Source organism: Dama dama, chromosome 13 (assembly GCF_033118175.1).
Source record: "Dama dama isolate Ldn47 chromosome 13, ASM3311817v1, whole genome shotgun sequence".
In the NCBI taxonomy this organism is placed as follows: domain Eukaryota; kingdom Metazoa; phylum Chordata; class Mammalia; order Artiodactyla; family Cervidae; genus Dama; species Dama dama.
Genome location: NC_083693.1, coordinates 75,978,141 through 75,994,798, shown reverse-complemented (window position 1 = coordinate 75,994,798; position 16,658 = coordinate 75,978,141). Strand labels below are relative to the sequence as shown.

Here is a 16,658-nt window from a genome sequence, read left to right as displayed (position 1 = left end):
GCCAGGGCAGGTGGGCTCTGAAGCCAAGGTCAGAAACCAGGAGGTGGTGAGCTGAGGCTGAGACAGGCCTCCGACCCAGCACTCCTGGCAGAAGGGCAGACGTGAGTCGTCGGGCCAGGATTCCGGTCCCGCCTCTGCAGGGCAGGTACGGGCGAGGCCCGGGGAGGATGGGGTTGCATCAAGCTGCACTCCGCCCGGTGTCACCCTCCGTCCCAGGTCACACCCGGGTCCCCCCGACTACCCACCGGTCCTGGTCGCACGTACGAGGACAGGGGGCCACAGTAGCGAGGCCTCCACAGGCCTGGGCCCCCTGCCTGGGCACAGCCCCACCCGCACAGGCCCCTGTCCCCCGCGTCTTGCTGAACCCGTCCCCTGATCTGTCCCCGGGTTCCTGCGGGCCTAGGACTGCACACCCTCGAGAGTTAGGGGCTCCCACGGTAGACGCCTGGTGTCGCCTCCGTGTGGCCTCATAGACACAGGCCCCTTGCAGGTGGATCGAGGCTGAGTAGAAGCGGGCGCGGCCCACAGCAGACGCGCACAAGAGACAGGCACACGCGTATTCTCGAGGCCCCACTTGTGGACAGGAAAGGCGGCTCCGTGGGAGTCAGGGAGGGGCATCCAGGAGGGCTCCCTGGAGGAGGTGTGGGGGGTTGGGTTTCAAAGGGGCTAGATTTGGAGAGCAAGTAGTTTGTGTCCGCCCTGCATTGGGCAGTCCCGCCCCGGACCAGGGCTTGTGCAGGTGAAGCTGCTTGGAGTCCAGGCTGGGGGCCAGGCAAGGCAAGGAGGCCCTACCCCGCTGGCAGGAAGGGCCGAACCTCAGCCCTGCCAGATACAGTCCTGGCCCTGGGCCCGTCCGTCCAGGCCCACGGCATAGCGGGAGTTCCAGTCTCGCTCGAAGAGCTGCCGCAGCTGCTCCTGCACGGTGCTCACTCGCGGCGGCGTGCCGGGGGCCCTCTGGCTGACCACCAGGCCCACACCCGAGGTGCTACTGAAGTAATCTTCTGACCAGTTGGACGTGCCTGCGGGTGGCGGATGTGGGAGGCTGGGGCCGGGGCCGCACAGGTCCCTCTGCTGCCCCGCCCAGCCCAGTGGCCCCTGTGGCCGCTGAGGAATGCGGCCAGCTCTTCACCGGAGGGGCCCCACCCCTGCCCGCCTGCAAACTCGGGGCTCGGGGAGCTCTGTGCGGGGATTCCCCACCCGCCCTGTGTGGCCGGCTGACCACTGGGCTGGCCTCCTCTGTGGGTCCTGAGCCCTTCCGCATGCAGGCCCCCTGCCTGGGGGTCCACGCTGAGGCAGAGAGCCCAGCCCCCTTCAGTGCCATGGCCCCCGCCTGAAGGACACGAGCCCCGTGCAGGCTGGGGTGGCCGCGCTGGGAGCCCAGGAGGACGTGGGCTGCCGCCCGGCTCACCTATGTAGGCTGCCTTCTCCGTGACCATGAACTTGCTGTGGTTCACCCTGCTGAAGGGGATGTTGGAGTGGTTCCCCACGGGCACGATGAAGACTTTCTTGGGGGGACAGAAAGGGCGTGTCAGGGGGCGGAGAGGCTGCTGCCCCACCCGGCCCAGGGGCGCGTTCTCACCACGTCCAGGGACACGTTGGCCGCGGGGTTGCTGAGTGCCTGCAGGGACCGCAGAAAGGGGAACATCCTGGGGTCCGTGTTGAGCCAGCAGCTGACCAGCAGGCGCACGCGCACCCCCCTGCTGAAGGCCGCCACCCGCAGCGCTGTGTCCAGCACTGGCCAGTACCTGGGGGAGGGGCACGGCAGGGTCAGGGTCCTTGGGCCGGCGGGGCCCTGCCGGCCTGCCCCAAGGGGGTCCCCACAGGTGAGAAGACGGCAGCCCGGCCCCCAGCTGGCCCACCTGGCGGGGTGTCTGAAGCGCGTGGTGGGGAAGTACTCCATCACCGAGGCATACAGGAACTCCTGGGCGGCCCCCATGACTGCCAGCAGCGCATCCAGGTCGCGGGTGCGGCCGTGGGGGCAGAGAGCAGGCGGCGATGCCTGTGGGCCAGAGAGGTCCCTGAGAGGCCTGGTTCTGAGCTGCTTGGTTACTGGGCCCGCGACCCCAGCACACACCACCCTCCAGCCCCGGGAACCGGGAGGAAGGCAGGAGGCGGAGCCTGCAGGGCCGGGGCCCTGGGCTGGCCTGACCCTGGAGGAAGCTCCCTGGGGGGCTCGGCCAGACCCTCACATCTGGGGATGCGTCCCTGCCTCTGAGGCCAGGTCTCCACTGTAACCTAGCCCTGGGGTAGCTGCCCATACCCCAAGCAGGTTCCTGGCTTGTGGCTGGGGCCGCCCGCCCCCCAGTTCCGTCCCCTCTCCGGTGGAGCGACAACATTGCTGATGCCCTGGTCCTCCCCCAAACCCTTCCTGGTCCTGAGTCAGACCCCAGCCAGCGATGTGCGTGGAGGCTCCAGGGCCATGGGGCGTCCCCTGCCACCCAGGCTGCCTGTCTCCCGTGGATGACGACGGCCACGTCTTCTGCTGGGGTCACCCCAGGACCACAGCCCTGGACATTGCAGATGCCGGGGTCTGCAGGGCAGGGCTGGGGTGGGTGGGGCTTCCTGTGGGCATGGCCAGTCAGAGAGCAGGGACTCAGAAGGGCCTCCTGGCCTGTCCACCCTTACCGAGAAGTAGGCGGTGGTGGGCACCCCGTCAAAGCGATCCCGGAGCGGCTGGAAGCGGTTGACGTGGGAGGAGAAGTTCCGAGGCCAGGGCTTGGGGAGGACAGCCCTGGGCGCCCCCAGGACCCAGTAGGTCTGGAAGGTCTTCTCCAGGTCCTGGGCCAGGCGGCTGCAGTTGTAGATGACGGCCCCGAGCTCCTTCACCTGTGGGCACCCGGGCCGTGTCTGGAAGGGAGCCCAGCGGGTCCCTGATTTTCTTAGACATTATGTTCCAAGGGCAATACATGTTCATTGCCCAAAAACGATAGAAAGCATCAACGCTCAAAGGAAAACAACTTGTTCTCACTGCTAATCGACAGCCGCTGCCAGCCTTTCGACTGATGGCTGAAGCGCTGCTTTTCCTGAGAGGGTTCCTGCTCTGTCCGCAGGGCCCCTTGGACACGGTGACCTGACCATGTTTCCAGGCGGATAAGTGACCTTCTACATCGGGAGTTCAGCGCCTTTGGAGTCCCGTAACCAGTCTCCGGGTGTTTCTACTGCAGGGGCGTTACAGACCTGGCTGCGTCCCCCGGGATGACTGCCTACAAGGGGATGTCAGGGGCGCCAGGGTGGACGAGCTCCGGAGGGCCTCCCCTCCAGGGCGCAGGGACTCACCTGTGTCAGGGACCGCCAGTCCATGTTGGCACTGCCCACGTAGACGTGCTGCCCGTCCACCACCCAGAACTTGGAGTGCAGAACGCCACCAGTGAGCCTTCCCATGGGCACGCGTCGCACCTGGGCGCCTGACAAGGGTGCAGGGTGGTGGGCTGAGCCCAGTTCCTTCCTCCTCACGGCAGTCCTCTTCATGGATGGTGTCCTCACCCCCACTTTACAGGTGGGAGGACGGAGGCGTCGGTCGGCCCATGGCCGCCCCCAGTCGGCCTGGCCCTGTGGGGACTGTCCCTGTGGCCTCTGGCTCCCTGCTGAGCCTCCACCCACAGCTCAGAGCGCTGGACGCAGCAGGCCCCAGAGGCCACCCTGTGCTTTGCCCCCTGGGAAACGACACATCTGGCCCCTGGAACCGGCCCCCAGGGAGGCCCACTCGGAGGCGCTTGCGGCCCCAGGCTCCCAGCCTACCCCCAGGCAGCCCCACAGCTCTTGCTGGTTCCCGGGCCCAGGACAGCAGGCACCCACCCACCTCGGGTTTCCAGGACCTGCAGGTCAGTGGAGTTCTTGGCCGGGGTCGGGGTGCTGGTGGCCACAGCCAGGGACACGTTTCTGTCCAGCAGCTGCTGCAGCTTCTGCAGGAGGGCCTCACCCTGTGGGAGCAGGCCAGGGTGAGAGAGAGATTACCCCATCCCACGAGGAGGGGCCCAGGTCTCCCCCGAGGCGGCCCCAACTGCCCACAGCTTGGCCAGACAGACGGGCAGCCTGCTGGCCTTGCTGTGTGCCTGGCCCAGGCATAGCCCGCAGTCTCCGGGTCAGGGGCAAGGGCCACGCACCGGCTGGGAAGACGAGTCGTTGACCCCGATGTCGGGCCCCGTGAGGGACCAGTAGAAGGAGGCCACATGGACGCTCTCTCGGGCGGCGTCCAGCAGCTGCATCCAGGCCTGGGCCAGGGGCTGGGCAGCCGGGCTGCCTGCTGCAGACCACAGGTCCTGGGGGATGCTCTCCACGAGGACGAGCCTGCAGAGGGGGTGCCGGGTGTGAGCGCAGGAGCGGCCGGCCAGCCTCACGTCACCCACTCAGCAAGCAGGAGGCAGAGCCCAGGTCAAGGGGGCCGGGCCGCAGGCTGGATAGAGCAGGGTGGGCCTGACACCAGGAGTGCCCCAGGGGGCCTGCCTGAGTGGGGGGTTGGTGCCCAGTCCCCACCCCCACCCAAGCCTGGCACGCTCCCCTCGGAGCTGTTGGGTCTGGGCTCCTGTGGGTGTGGAGGCCCTTGGAGTCACCAAGGCTAGTCCAGAGGGAGGGGCTCGGTCAGGGGGTGTGCTGGGGGGTTCTGAGGCTCCAGACCCTGCAGGGGCGGGAGGGGCTGGCCCTGTGACCCCACCTCGGGTGGGGGGCCTGCGATGACCGCCTGGTCCAAGTCCCAGGTGACAGCCTGTGTTTGCTGCCAAGAGCATCCCCATCCCGCCCGTACCATCAGGGCCCCCCTTCCCAGACCACTCCCCCTGCCTCCAGCCCACCCTCCCAGAACCTGCCTCTTCCCAGAGGAGGGGACCAAGGGCAGAGCTTGTCCCTCTGGGGTGACCCAGGCTGGGAAGGCGAGGGGCGCCCGGGGCAGAGCCCATGGCTTGCTCACCGGCAGGAGTCGTTCTGCTGATGCCGCCGCCGGGCCTCCCCGCCTGGAGGATCCCAGTCCACACGGGAGCCAAGGCCCCCGGGCCTGGCGGGCCCTTCCTCAAGGCAGCCCCGGCTCCAGGCGGAAGGGGAGGACCCCAGCCCCAGGAGGCAGGTGAGGGTCACAGCGCCCAGGCACAGCAGCACGAGCGTCCCCCGCACCTGCAGCTGGAGGAAGACATCACCCAGGTCCCCGGGGGCCACACTCTCCTGAGCGGGTCCTGGCCACTCTAGTTGAGACAGACCTCCCCTGGCTGGCCAGGGCAGGCCTGAGGCCATGGCCTAGGGACTGGCCGCATCCCAGGCTCCTCCAGACAGGCGCCAGCAGCCCCTGGGCGGGGAGTCCTGGCCCCTCGTGGCTCCTGCTGCCCCTGCCGCTCTGGCCCAGGGGTCCTGTGCCGCAGCTCAGCCCCTCCCGTGGGCCCCCAGCCTCACAGTGCTGACTGCCCTGTCCTGCGGGCCTTGGGGCGGTGTGGAGCCAGGCCACGCCGAGGCCACCCGTGTGCTCAGCAGAGGCCTCAGCCCCTGGGCGGGGTGACTGGCATCACCTGCAGCTCTGGGCCCGGGCGCGGTGACCCCACGCTCCTGGGCAGCTGGGCACCGGGGGGGCCACCTCGTGGGGACCCTGCAGACCTCATTGCTGGTGGGGCCTCACCCTGGCCTGGCCTGACGCTGTTGAGTCCGTCACCCACCACTACTGCATGTGCGTGCACATGCGTGTTCTGTGTGTGCCCGGGGCACGTATGACCTGCTGGTTCCCCTCTCGGCAACCCCCCAGGGCCGTGTGGGCGTCTGAATCTCAGTTCCTCGTTTCAACCACAGCGAGTCTGCCACCATTTCTGCTTTCAGGCTGGGTCCTCTCGAGGGTGGTTCATAAATAGCTGCTTCCCTTCCCGGGCTGGGCCCCCCATCCTGGCCCTATGCTGGCCCCTCCTGGGAGCCGGGCAATGACCCTGGTCCTGGATGGGGGGCCTGGTACAGAGAGAGGGTTGTTTTTCTGGGGGCCAGGGGCTAGGGGCTGAGCTGGGCCCTGTGGTGCTGCCTGGGGGCTGAGGGCTGAGTCAGGACCCCTTGATGCTGGCGGGGGTCTCCCTCTATCCCAGAACTCTGCAGCCAGCTGGGGACGGAGGTCTTGTCCCCTCAGAGTGGTCACTGTCACGAGGAGCTGGAAGCCAGGTGGACTGGATCCTGGTTGGAGTTGGTCCCCAAAGCAGACTCAATTGCCACCCCAAGCGGGACGCTCCCCAGCTCTGAGCTGAGGCTGCCTTCCCTGGAGTGCGGGGCGGGGTCCGTGCACAGTGATGTGGTCCTCACAACCCCGCTCCCCCACGCCCACCACCAGCCAACTTCTGAGGCTTCCGTGAGGGGCGGGTGCAGCCCTCCCTCCTGGCCTTGATGGCGAGTGGACACCGCCGCCTGGGGACTGGGGCTGGGGTCACGCTGCCCGCCTGTGAGCACAGCTCGGCTGGGCACAGGGGCCCAGGGAGCCAGGCTGTCCCACAGGCCCCGGGCTCTGGGGGTGCCCTCCCGCAGGGCCCCCAGCCCACCTCCATGGGGGAGGGCCAGCCTTGGGAGCTTGGCCTGGGGGGGGGGGGGCAGTCTGCCTTAAGCAGAGCCATCACGGGGTGGTGGGATCCCCGGAGTGAGAGACGGGGCTCAGAACTCAGGGGCCCCTTCAGACAGGAGTCAGGGTCCTCACCTGTACCCTGAAGAGGGGAGCTTGGGGGCCTGCCATCCCCCTCCCTGCCCCAGTGTGGGCTCCCCAGACCCTTCCCTGATGCTCAGGAGAGGCGATCGGGGTGCAGTCCTGCACGGGGCCCAGGGCCGTGTGCCCTGCTACAGCACCCGGGGGCCCCAGGCTCAGGAGAAGGTGGGTGTGCCCTTGCCCCTGCAGCCCCATCCGGGGGGCGCCCAGCTGAGGCGCCTGCCAGGCCACCTACCTCCTTGTGAACTACAAGGGCTTGGGGAGGCTCACCATCCAGGGGGTTCTGGGCAGCTTGACCCTGAGGACCCCGTGTGTCCAGGGGTAGGACTGGCTGTTGGGAGAGGGTGACCCACCAGCGCCGGCATCTCAAGGCTGTGTTGGGCTGGGAGACCCCCGGGGGGCAGCTCCGAGCTCCCCACGCCCTGTGCTGGGCAGGATCAACCCAGGCTGAGCTCGCCGGGAGACCCCAGACCCTGGTGGGCCCAGCTGCACAAACCAGCAGAGGGAGGGATGGTCCGCAGGCCCTGCTGGAGCTTCGTGGCGCTTTGGGCCCAGGCAGCTGGCAGCACCGGTCAGGAGGCAGTGGACAGAAATCCCCCTTTCTCAGGGCCCTCAGTCTAGCCCTCCCATCTGGCCTCGCTGGCTCTTACCTCCGAGGGTCCCGCCTTGGCGTTCATCTTGGCTTCGCCACAGACGCAGGCCCTCAGCTTGCAGGCCATTACTGCGATCACCTCCCACCTGCCTCCTCTCTGCAGCTTGCTGCTTCCCCTTCTGGCCACTTCCTCTTCGTCCTGCATACCTCCCTCTGCACCCCTGACAGACATCTGGAGCCGGGTGAGCCAGCTAGAGGGTGGGGCTGAGAACTTTCACTGCCGGAGAAAATCCCTCCCCACATCCCACCCCCAAGTCACAGGCCTGTGCATCCGAGTTAGGTTTGGTGCAAACCATGTGGCGCTAGTGTTTTGCCTGCTAATGCCAGAGGCTTAAGAGATGTAGGTTCGATCCCCGGGTTGGGAAGATCTCCTGGAGAAGGGAATGGCAACCCACTCCAGGATTCTTGCCTGGAGAATCCTATGGACAGAGGAGTCTGGCAGGCTACAGCCCATGGGTTGCACAGACTTGGACATGACTGAAGTGACTTGGCATGCACACATGCATCGAGACTCAAAGAACCAGGTCTTGAGCAACATTGTTTATTTCTCCATAGTACTGGCTGCCTAGGGATGGTATTGGCCCTGCAGCCACTGGGAACCAGGTCCCTGCAGCTCTCAGTTCCCAATCCCTAGGCTTAACGGGCAGCCTCATGGCCGCACAGTGACTGCCGGAGCTCAGTCATCGCCTCCTGTTCCTAGCAGAACAGGATGTAAGGGCAGACATCCTGGAAGACATCCTGGAAGTCTCACAGGGCACTTCCACTCATGTCTCATGATTCAGAACCTAGTCACACGGCTGCATCTAGCCGCAAGGGAGTCTGGGAAATGGAGGCAGCTGGGACCTCCGTCCTGGAGAATGCAGGCCGGCCGCTCCCTGGGCTGTCTGAAAAGGCAGGCTGGCTGTAGTTTGCTCGGCCTGGGTTCCCAGCACGGCTGTCTGCCTCCTTTGCCCCACCCCCTCTCCCGTCTGCCTGGGACTCTCTGAGGACAGGACCGTTTCCCACTCCTTCATTCAAAGTCCTCTTTGGACTGGGCGGGTGCCCAGGCCCTGCCTCTAAGACCCCAGCAGGACAGGGCTGCAGGGGCCCTGTCCAGGGTGCTGACCTTCGGGTGACCAGGGAGAGGGTATCGGTTCCCGGGCAGAGTCCTGGGGCTGGTGTGAGTGGGCTGAGAGGTGAAAGGGGAAGATGCCGCTGGCTGCCCCCAGGCCCCTGCACTTTCTTCCAGAAACCCTGTCCCAGTTCAGCCTGGGGGTCTGCCCTCCTCTCCAGACCACAGCCGAGGTGGCCTCTGCTCCCGGGTAGGGTCACTGGACACCTGAGTCTACTGGCCCGTTTCCCTTCAGTAACATCTTCACTTTCCAAGACCATGCTGGGTATTTTCAGAAGCATTTCCCACCATGCTCTGTGGCTTTTGCATCTGGAGACACAGTGGTATCGAGTGTGGCTGCAGCTCGCAGGCCCCTGATGACGAAGCGTGCTTGCCGGTCACAGGGTCTCCTCCTCTGTGAAGCCCTGTTTGTATTTTTGCTGTTTTTAATGAAGATTTGTTGACGTTGTCTCATAGGTTTGAAGGGCTTGCCGTATCTTCTGAGTCATCAGTCTTACAAGTGTAGCAGCATCTCCTCTTCTCTGCTGCTTCATTAGACTTTGTCTCTGCAGAAAGTCTCAGACGCGCACACTGCGGGGAGAGCGTAACGAGCAGCCACGACTCCACAACTGCCGACACGCACCGCCTCTGCGTCAGGAAGGAATTTTCATTTTATTTGCTTATTTATTTTATTCTTTGTTTGAGGCTGTGCCGGGTCTTTCTCCAGCTGCAGCAAGTGAGGCTCCCCCCTCGTTGCAGTGCGCGGCTTCTCGTCGCGGTGGCCTTTCTTACTGTGGAGCAGGGCCTGTGAGGTGCGCGGGCTCCGGTAGCTGCAGCTCCCGGGCTCTGGAGCACAGTCTCGGGAGTCGTGGCAGCCGGGCTGAGTTGCTCCATGGCATGTGGGAGCCTCCCATGGGCCAAACCCATGTCTCCTGCATTGGCAGGCAGATTCTTTACCACTGAGCCAGCAGGGAAGCCCCCAGGAAGGAATTTTAAATTAAAGAGGAATTATACAACACAGGGACTATAGCCAAAATTTTATAAACACAAGTGGATTATAACCATTAAATGTTGTGAATCACTATATTGTTCACCTACAACTTATATAACGAAGTGAAAGTCGTTCAGTCGTGTCCAACTCTTTGCGACCTCATGGACTATACAGTCCATGGAATTCTCCAGGCCAGAATACTGGAGTGGGTAGCCTTTCCCTTCTCCAGGGGATCTTCCCCACCCAGGGATCAAACCCAGGTCTCCCCCACATTGCAGGCGGATTTTTTACCAGCTGAGCTATCAGGGAAGCCCATAACTTATATAATATTGTATTATAAATCAACTGTACTTCAATAAAGATAAATAAATGAACAGAGGACATGGGGAACATTTCACTTCTAAATACTTCAGTGTGCCTTTCTAAATAAACAAATTTCCTACAGGATCACTCCTAAAAAAATCAACAATTCCTTAATTTTATCAATTTAATGGTTCAGTCTTGTCTTCATCCATCCCGGCTGCTGTAACAGACTGAGGTGCTTGTACAGTTCTGGGGGCTGAAAGTCCAGTGTCAAGACACTGGCTGATTTGGTGTCTGGTTCTGGCTGCTGCATGGTGGGTGGCTGGACTTCTCACTGTCTTCCTCCTTCCTGGTGGGAGGGGCCAGGGAGCTCCCTGGGTTTCTTCTTGAGGGCACTAATCCCATTCCCAGGGGCTCCAGTCTCAAGACATAATCACCTTTCCAAGGCCCCACTTCCTAATAGCTTCACATTGGGGGTTAGGTTTTAAAGATAGGAATTTGGGGGGACGCTAGACATCAGTCTATAGTGATGTTAAAACTTTCACCAACTTTCACTAATTGTCACCAAGTTGTCATTTATAGCTATTGCATCCAGCTGAGGTCCCCACACTGAGTTTGGTTTTTATGTCCCTTAAATCACTTCCTCACCCTCACCCCACCTGAGACAACCTTTCCACCGCCCCCCCCTTCCGCTCATGAAGTCTCTGTTCCTCTTGCCCAGGCTCCTGTACCAAGAAGTGAGTCGTAAAGCCCGCTTATGACAGGGATAGAATGAAGGGACAAAATGGGTGATTAAATAGTTACTCCCACTAGGGAAGTGTAAATAGGAAATTTGAGAGATCCCTGTAAGAAAGCAGGGTTGCTTAACCACAAAGCCAAGCAGGCTGGCTTAGCAACAAAACCATTCAGCAGAAGCCTGGGACAGGCCCCCACACAATAAAACACGGTGGCCTGAGGCCCACATCCTGCCAGGGAGCTCAGTCAGTTAATGAGCCCTAGGACGTGCTCTTTCCACCCATGAAAACTGGTAATTTGTGGACCTAGCTTGACCATGTAGGGACAGGAAAACTCCCCTGCTCAACCTGGAGGCAGAGCCAATAATGGAAGCATGACGTCTACTCAAAAAAGATAAAGACGATCTTCTCCCTTCCCTACTCTTCCTTTGATGATAAAACTGCAGCCCAGTAAGTGCTCGGGGCACGGCAGTCCTCGCCCTCCTGCTCATCGGCCGCACAAGCGTCCTATTCAATAAGTCACTTCTCACCTACCACTTCCAGTCTCAGGCGGACGGAGCCCTGGCGAGGATGCCGGCGGGAGGTGCTGCGTGATGCCGTCCCCGAGCTCGGCGTCCCCTTGGGGCCTGGCTCCCACGCTGTCAGTGACACGAAGCCTGGTGGTTATCAGGATCTCCTTCCTTGCCCCTGGTGAGCAGCCTGAGGATAAGCACTTGGGTGCCCCACAATTCCCCATGCTCCAGCTTGTGTCAGACGGCTTCAGACACTTTGGTCTTCTGAGTTTATCATTCTTCTACATTATTCCTGACAGTCCTCTGTAAGGAAGTTCCTGTTGATTAATCCCAACTCATACGTGACATTACAAGGTCGTCTTTTTTTTCTTTTTTCTTGTATTATTTTCCCCCACTTTTGTCGTTGGTGTTCACTCAGTCACGTCTGACTCTTTGCAACACCATGTGCGACAGTGCTCCAGGCTTCACCATCTCCCAGAGCTTGCTCAAACCCGTGTCCATTGAGTCGGTGATGCCATCCAACCAGATCATCCTCTGTCGTCCTCTTTTCCTCCTGTCTTCAGTCTTTCCCAGCATCAGTGTCTTTTCCAATGAGTCAGCTCTTCACATCAGATGGCCAAAGTATTAGAGGCTTCAGTTTCAGCATCAGTCCTTCCAATGAATATTCAGGATTGATTTCCTTTAGGATGGACTGGTTGGATCTCCTTGTAGTCCAAGAGACTCTCAAGAGTCTTCTCCAACACCACAGTTCTAAGGAATCAGTTCTTCCGCACTCAGCCTTTTTTATTGTCCAGCTCTCACATCCATACATGACTACTGGAAAAAACCATAGCTATTCGGACCTTTGTCAGCAAAGTAATGTCTCTGTTTTTTAATACATTGCCTAGGTTTGTCATAGATTTTCTTCCAAGGGGCAAACATCTTTTAATGTTATGGCTGCAGTCACCTTTCAATTGAAGTGTGGTTGACTTGCAATGTTACATTAATTTTAGGTGTATGACATAGTGATTCAATAAGTTTATAGATTACACTCCATATAAAGTTATTACAATGTAACGTAATTCTCTATGCTGTACATAACATCCCTATAACATTCATTTTATTATATTTTATTAAAAATATTTATTTGCCTGTGCTGGGTCTTAGTTGCGGCAGGTGAAGTTTTAGTTGCAGCGTACAGGATCTAGGTCTCTAACCAGGGATTCAACCTGGGCCCCCTGCATTGCGAGCGCTGAGTCTTAACTACTGGACCACCAGGAAGTCTCATAACTTGCTCATTTTATACCCAGCAGTTCGCACCTATGCCCCCGGCTCCCTGGGGCAAGGAAAGCATGCCCCAGAGGGCACACAGGAGGTACCCGGCCAGTCATAGGCAGGGAGTGAACTGTGAGGAAGAGCCGTGATTGCGGCTTCTGCAGGACAGAGGGGTGAGGCAGAGCAGGCAGGTTCAGGCCAGTCGTGTCTGCAAGGGCCCAGCCCGGAAGCGGGCTCATGTGAGTGAGATGAGTGTACACTTCGCAGCCGTGTGAGGATCCCAGGTACCCTCAGGTGAGTCTTCCTGTGCTCAGAGATGGCTGATAGGCCCTCGGGGGGATGGTAAAGCATCAGCTCACAGGCAGCGATGCGCGGCTAACACCCTCCCTGGGCTGTTAGACCCCGTTCTCTAGCACACCAGCCCAGCAGTAGCTCACCGGGCTCACCTCTCCGCAGGTCTGCGGGTGCCCGCAGGACGGGCTGCCGTGTTCCTCCTTACGTGTGTTTGTCCCGTTTTCCACCATCTCCCGCACGTACCAGGCAGGGCCTGAGACTTTCTGTCTGACTCCACCTACACAAGAGCGTTTTGGGTTTCTGTTTTTTTCCATCCAAAGCTGGGGCAGAGACAGACAGGTTTCTTCAACATTGAAGACAGGTGGATTTCCGCCTTTGCAGCCTGACACAGAGCATGTAGCCCCTACAGAGGGCCCAGCTTTGTGCACCCCCGCCCGGGGGTGGGCCAGGGCTTGGGTCAGAGGTCATCAGGCCTCGGGCCAGAGGTCATCAAGCCGTAGGTCAACTCCAGCTGAGTATGTTCCTTGGCGTTCAGCGAAACATTTAAACATGTTTTTGTTGTCATTGATCCAACATCTTGACTTCCACTTTCTTAAGCCACCAAGCAGCTGAAAGAAAAGCTCCCTCATCGTCCTATCCTTCCGTGCATGCTAGGTCGCCTCAGTCGTGTCTAACTCTTTGAGACCCCATGGACTGAGCCCACCAGGCACCTCTGTCCGTGGGAGTCTTCAGGCAAGAACACTGGAGTGGGCTGTCATGCCCTCCTCCAGGGCATCTTCCTGACCCAGGGATCATACCTGCATCTCTTGCATCTCCTGCATTGGCAGGCAGGTTCTTTACCACTGGTGCCAGCTGGGAAGCCCCCTATCCTTCTTGTGGCTGCCTTAAATATTTCACACAGTACTTGACTTCAAAGTCTAGAATTCATTGATCCCTCCACCTTTTTGAACAAGAAAATGAGGTTGGGAATTTTTTCTTCCAACTATTTCTTCAAGGATTCCGTTTTACTTATTCTCTAGTATTTTAGTTTCCTCTTTTTGGGGTAACCCTTCACAATCACTATAATTTTTTATCTGTCAGCAATTACTTAGATTTACTGCATGTTTACCAATTTATTTACTATTTTTTCTTGTATGCCACGTCTTCCTTCTGAACTCAGTTTTTTATTCCTAAAATTATCCTAAATAGTTCTTTCATTGTGGCACTAAGAGTAGTAAATCTTCAAGCTTTATTGTCAGAAACCATTTCTTTCTCTCTCAGTCTCAAAGGGTAGTTTCTCTGGGTACAAAGTTGTTGGCTGACAATCCTTTTCTTTCAATAGTTTGAATAAGTTGGCTTTAATTTATTTTTAATATATACATATATATTTTGGTAACAGGGCCTTCATTGCTTCAAGGGCTTACCCCAGTCATGGAGAGCGGGGGGCTTCTCTCCAGCTGTGGGGCTTGGGCTTCTCGTGACTGTGACTTCTCCCGAGGAGCGCAGGCTCCAGGCCCACGGCCTTCAGTCACTGCAGTGATGTGGGTTCAGTACTTGTGGCACACAGGCTTAGTCACCCCGCGGAATGTGGAATCTCCCCTGACCAGGGGTCAAACCTGTGTCCCCTGCATTGGGAGGCAGATTCTCAACCACTAGACCACCAGGGAAGTCACCAAAGTTTATTCTTATACATCCCTCTTGGGACCTGTGAGAAGTTATGCCTTTGATCATTTCTGGAAAGCTCTCAGCTACTGTCTCTTTGAATATCCCTGCTCTGCATTTTCTTTATCCCCACACTGAAACTCAGATTAACTGTATGCAGAAGCTTTACATTGTAGCTTCCATGCCTCACAATCTCCTGTTACACGCTACATCTATCCTTCTCCATTTCTGAATCTGGCTGATTTCCAGTGACCAACTTTCCCATTTACTGGTTGTTTCTAAGCTCTGTTTATCGACTGGTCAACTTTCCCCAAGGTCTCAGCTTCTTACTGCAGACTTTTCCCCCCCTCTCACCCAGAACCTGGGAACAGACAGGCCTCCTTGCCCTATCACTGGGGCCATGGGGAGAGTTTTTCTGACCCCTTTCCCTCTGTGTACAAACTTTTGAACACCCAGCTCTGAACAGGATTCTTAATATCAACTCTCCTCTTACCAGGCACAAGCCTTATCTTCTGATTCTGTATGGACAGAAAACATCACCTGCTTTGACATTAGGGGTTTTTATGGACCTTAACGCCCCCCTGGAAGCAGTGCACTATCCGTTTCTTTATCCATTCTGCCTTTTGTTTCCCACATAACTTCTGGGGCATGGGGGCTTCCCTTTCTGTCTTCTTATCTCAGCTTTGTGCCTGTTATGCCCGATGTCCGAATCCCTGAGCGGGAAGAGAGAAGGCCTCCAAGACAATGCAACTCGCAGGAAGGGAAGTCCTGACTTGAGCCAGGACTCTCTGCCCGCAACCAATGCAGTGGTGCAGGTCAGAGAGCCCCGAGCCCAAGCTGTTACACAAATTTATAGGGTGAGAAGCGGATTGGTTACACGTTTGCAAAGCAATTTCATTGGTCAACACTTTTGCGTGCGCGGGACTTCCCTGGGGGTTTCCGCCCCGTTCCTAATTTCCTAATTGGCAAACATCGGTGAAAGCTAATTGGTCCTAATTGGCAAACAGTGGTCATTGTTAAGCGAAAGCTACCTGATAGTAGGAAGGCCTACTCCTAATCTAAGTTGCGTTACTTCTGCTTGCCTCACATTCCCCCCTGTCTGTTGTTCAAGTAGAGGAATCTTCCTCTTTTCCATCTTGGGCTGCTGACACTATAAGTGGACCCAGGAGGGTGGAAATTAAGGTAGTTGAAAACAAGACTCAAACCATCTCTGCTGGGCTTCCCGTTCTCTCTTTCTAATCAAGACCACCTCAGACAAGGAAGTCAAAGACTTCTCTAAATGACTGATTGATTCTCTTACCACTCTTGTATGGTCTGCATAGAAACCTCGCAGACCCTTCCCTGTTGGAGAAAAATCAAGTCATCTACAGCAGCTCGTAGGGAGGAAAGCCCTTGGCCTTGCAGGGATAGTAAAGCTTGGTTCACCCATATCTGAGGTACTTGACCCTGCGCGTTGCGCCACACTCAGGTCTACAAAATCTGTTTCCTACTTCCTATTCCCGGGGCCATCTCACAAGAGGTTACACAGCTTCAGCTCCTGCAATAATCAGCAGGAGAATTAGGAGACCTCCCAGCAGACGAGTCAAAGGATTTGACGGGTGAGGGCTTGTCTTCCATTCTGCTCCTGTTCTTCCGGTGTGGCTTGCCGCACGTGATTGCAGTGAACCCAGGGTCCAATCCCGTCGACCTTTACAGCAGTAGGAGTGGTAAGGAAAACAACATAAGGGCCTTTCCATCTAGGTTCTAATACACACAGGAGGGGTCTTCCATACAGAATCTCAAAAGGGCAGCTTATAAGGGGTGTTACGTGCCTGAAAGAGTGCGAAGGGAAGGAGGGTCACCCAGTCCCCGCCAGTCTCTATTGCCAACTTCGTTCTGATTCATTCTCTCAACCTGTCCTGAGCTCTGGGGATTATATTCACAATATAACTTCCATTTCATCCCCAGAGCTTGGGCCAGCCCTTGTACAATCTGGCTCACAAAGGCAGGTCCGTTATCAGAGCCCATAGTCACCGGCAGCCCATACCTAGGCACTATCTCCTCTAAGCTCTCCCTTCCACTCACCCCGAGAAGGTATCTACCAGAACCAACATATAGCGATACCTGTACTTGCCTGGCCTTACCTCAGTGAAATCTATCTCCCAGTGTTGCCCTGGCTCTTCCCCTCGGTACCTCGTTCACGCTTCGCAAGCCTGGATTATCTCTCGTCCAGTTGTATTTTCCTCAAACACTGATCAACACGCAGATTCAGTCCATATTTGCTTTCATTTATCTACTGAGTGTACCCAAGCTTCTTCTTCAGACTCTGGCATCTCAGGGGGAGGAGGGCGAGGGAGCCTGAAGTAGACCTTCACAGAATCATGGATAAACCACTGTAGTGCAGTCAGAGTGCCGATCATGATGATACCCTTCCGTACACCTCTAAATCCAAGTCTCTTGAGGATCTGAGAGGCACTGCTACCCTTCTTATTCAACACAGACACCACGGAATCGGCAACAGTACGTTCAAAGCAGGCAAACTTCATGGTGTCTGTCTCATCC

At 58.1% G+C, this 16,658-nt stretch overlaps 1 protein-coding gene across 2 annotated transcripts; it reads right to left on the bottom strand.

Annotated features, from left to right (window-relative positions):
* Positions 1 to 559: 559 nt before the first annotated feature.
* Positions 560 to 7,455, bottom strand: PLD4 (phospholipase D family member 4). 2 transcript variants are annotated; one of them, XM_061159551.1, is made up of 10 exons: positions 7,297 to 7,455; positions 4,904 to 5,109; positions 4,104 to 4,287; positions 3,800 to 3,920; positions 3,277 to 3,488; positions 2,626 to 2,826; positions 1,860 to 1,999; positions 1,580 to 1,745; positions 1,409 to 1,505; positions 560 to 1,019 (listed from the first exon to the last, which is right to left on the bottom strand). In XM_061159551.1, exons 1-10 carry the CDS (start codon positions 7,441 to 7,443, stop codon positions 817 to 819), a joined length of 1,677 nt encoding a protein of 558 aa, XP_061015534.1. In that variant the 5' UTR covers positions 7,444 to 7,455; the 3' UTR covers positions 560 to 816. The 2 variants fall into 2 exon arrangements, with proteins under 2 accessions (XP_061015534.1, XP_061015535.1); XM_061159552.1 differs by having other exon boundaries at positions 3,277 to 3,404.
* Positions 7,456 to 16,658: the final 9,203 nt, after the last annotated feature.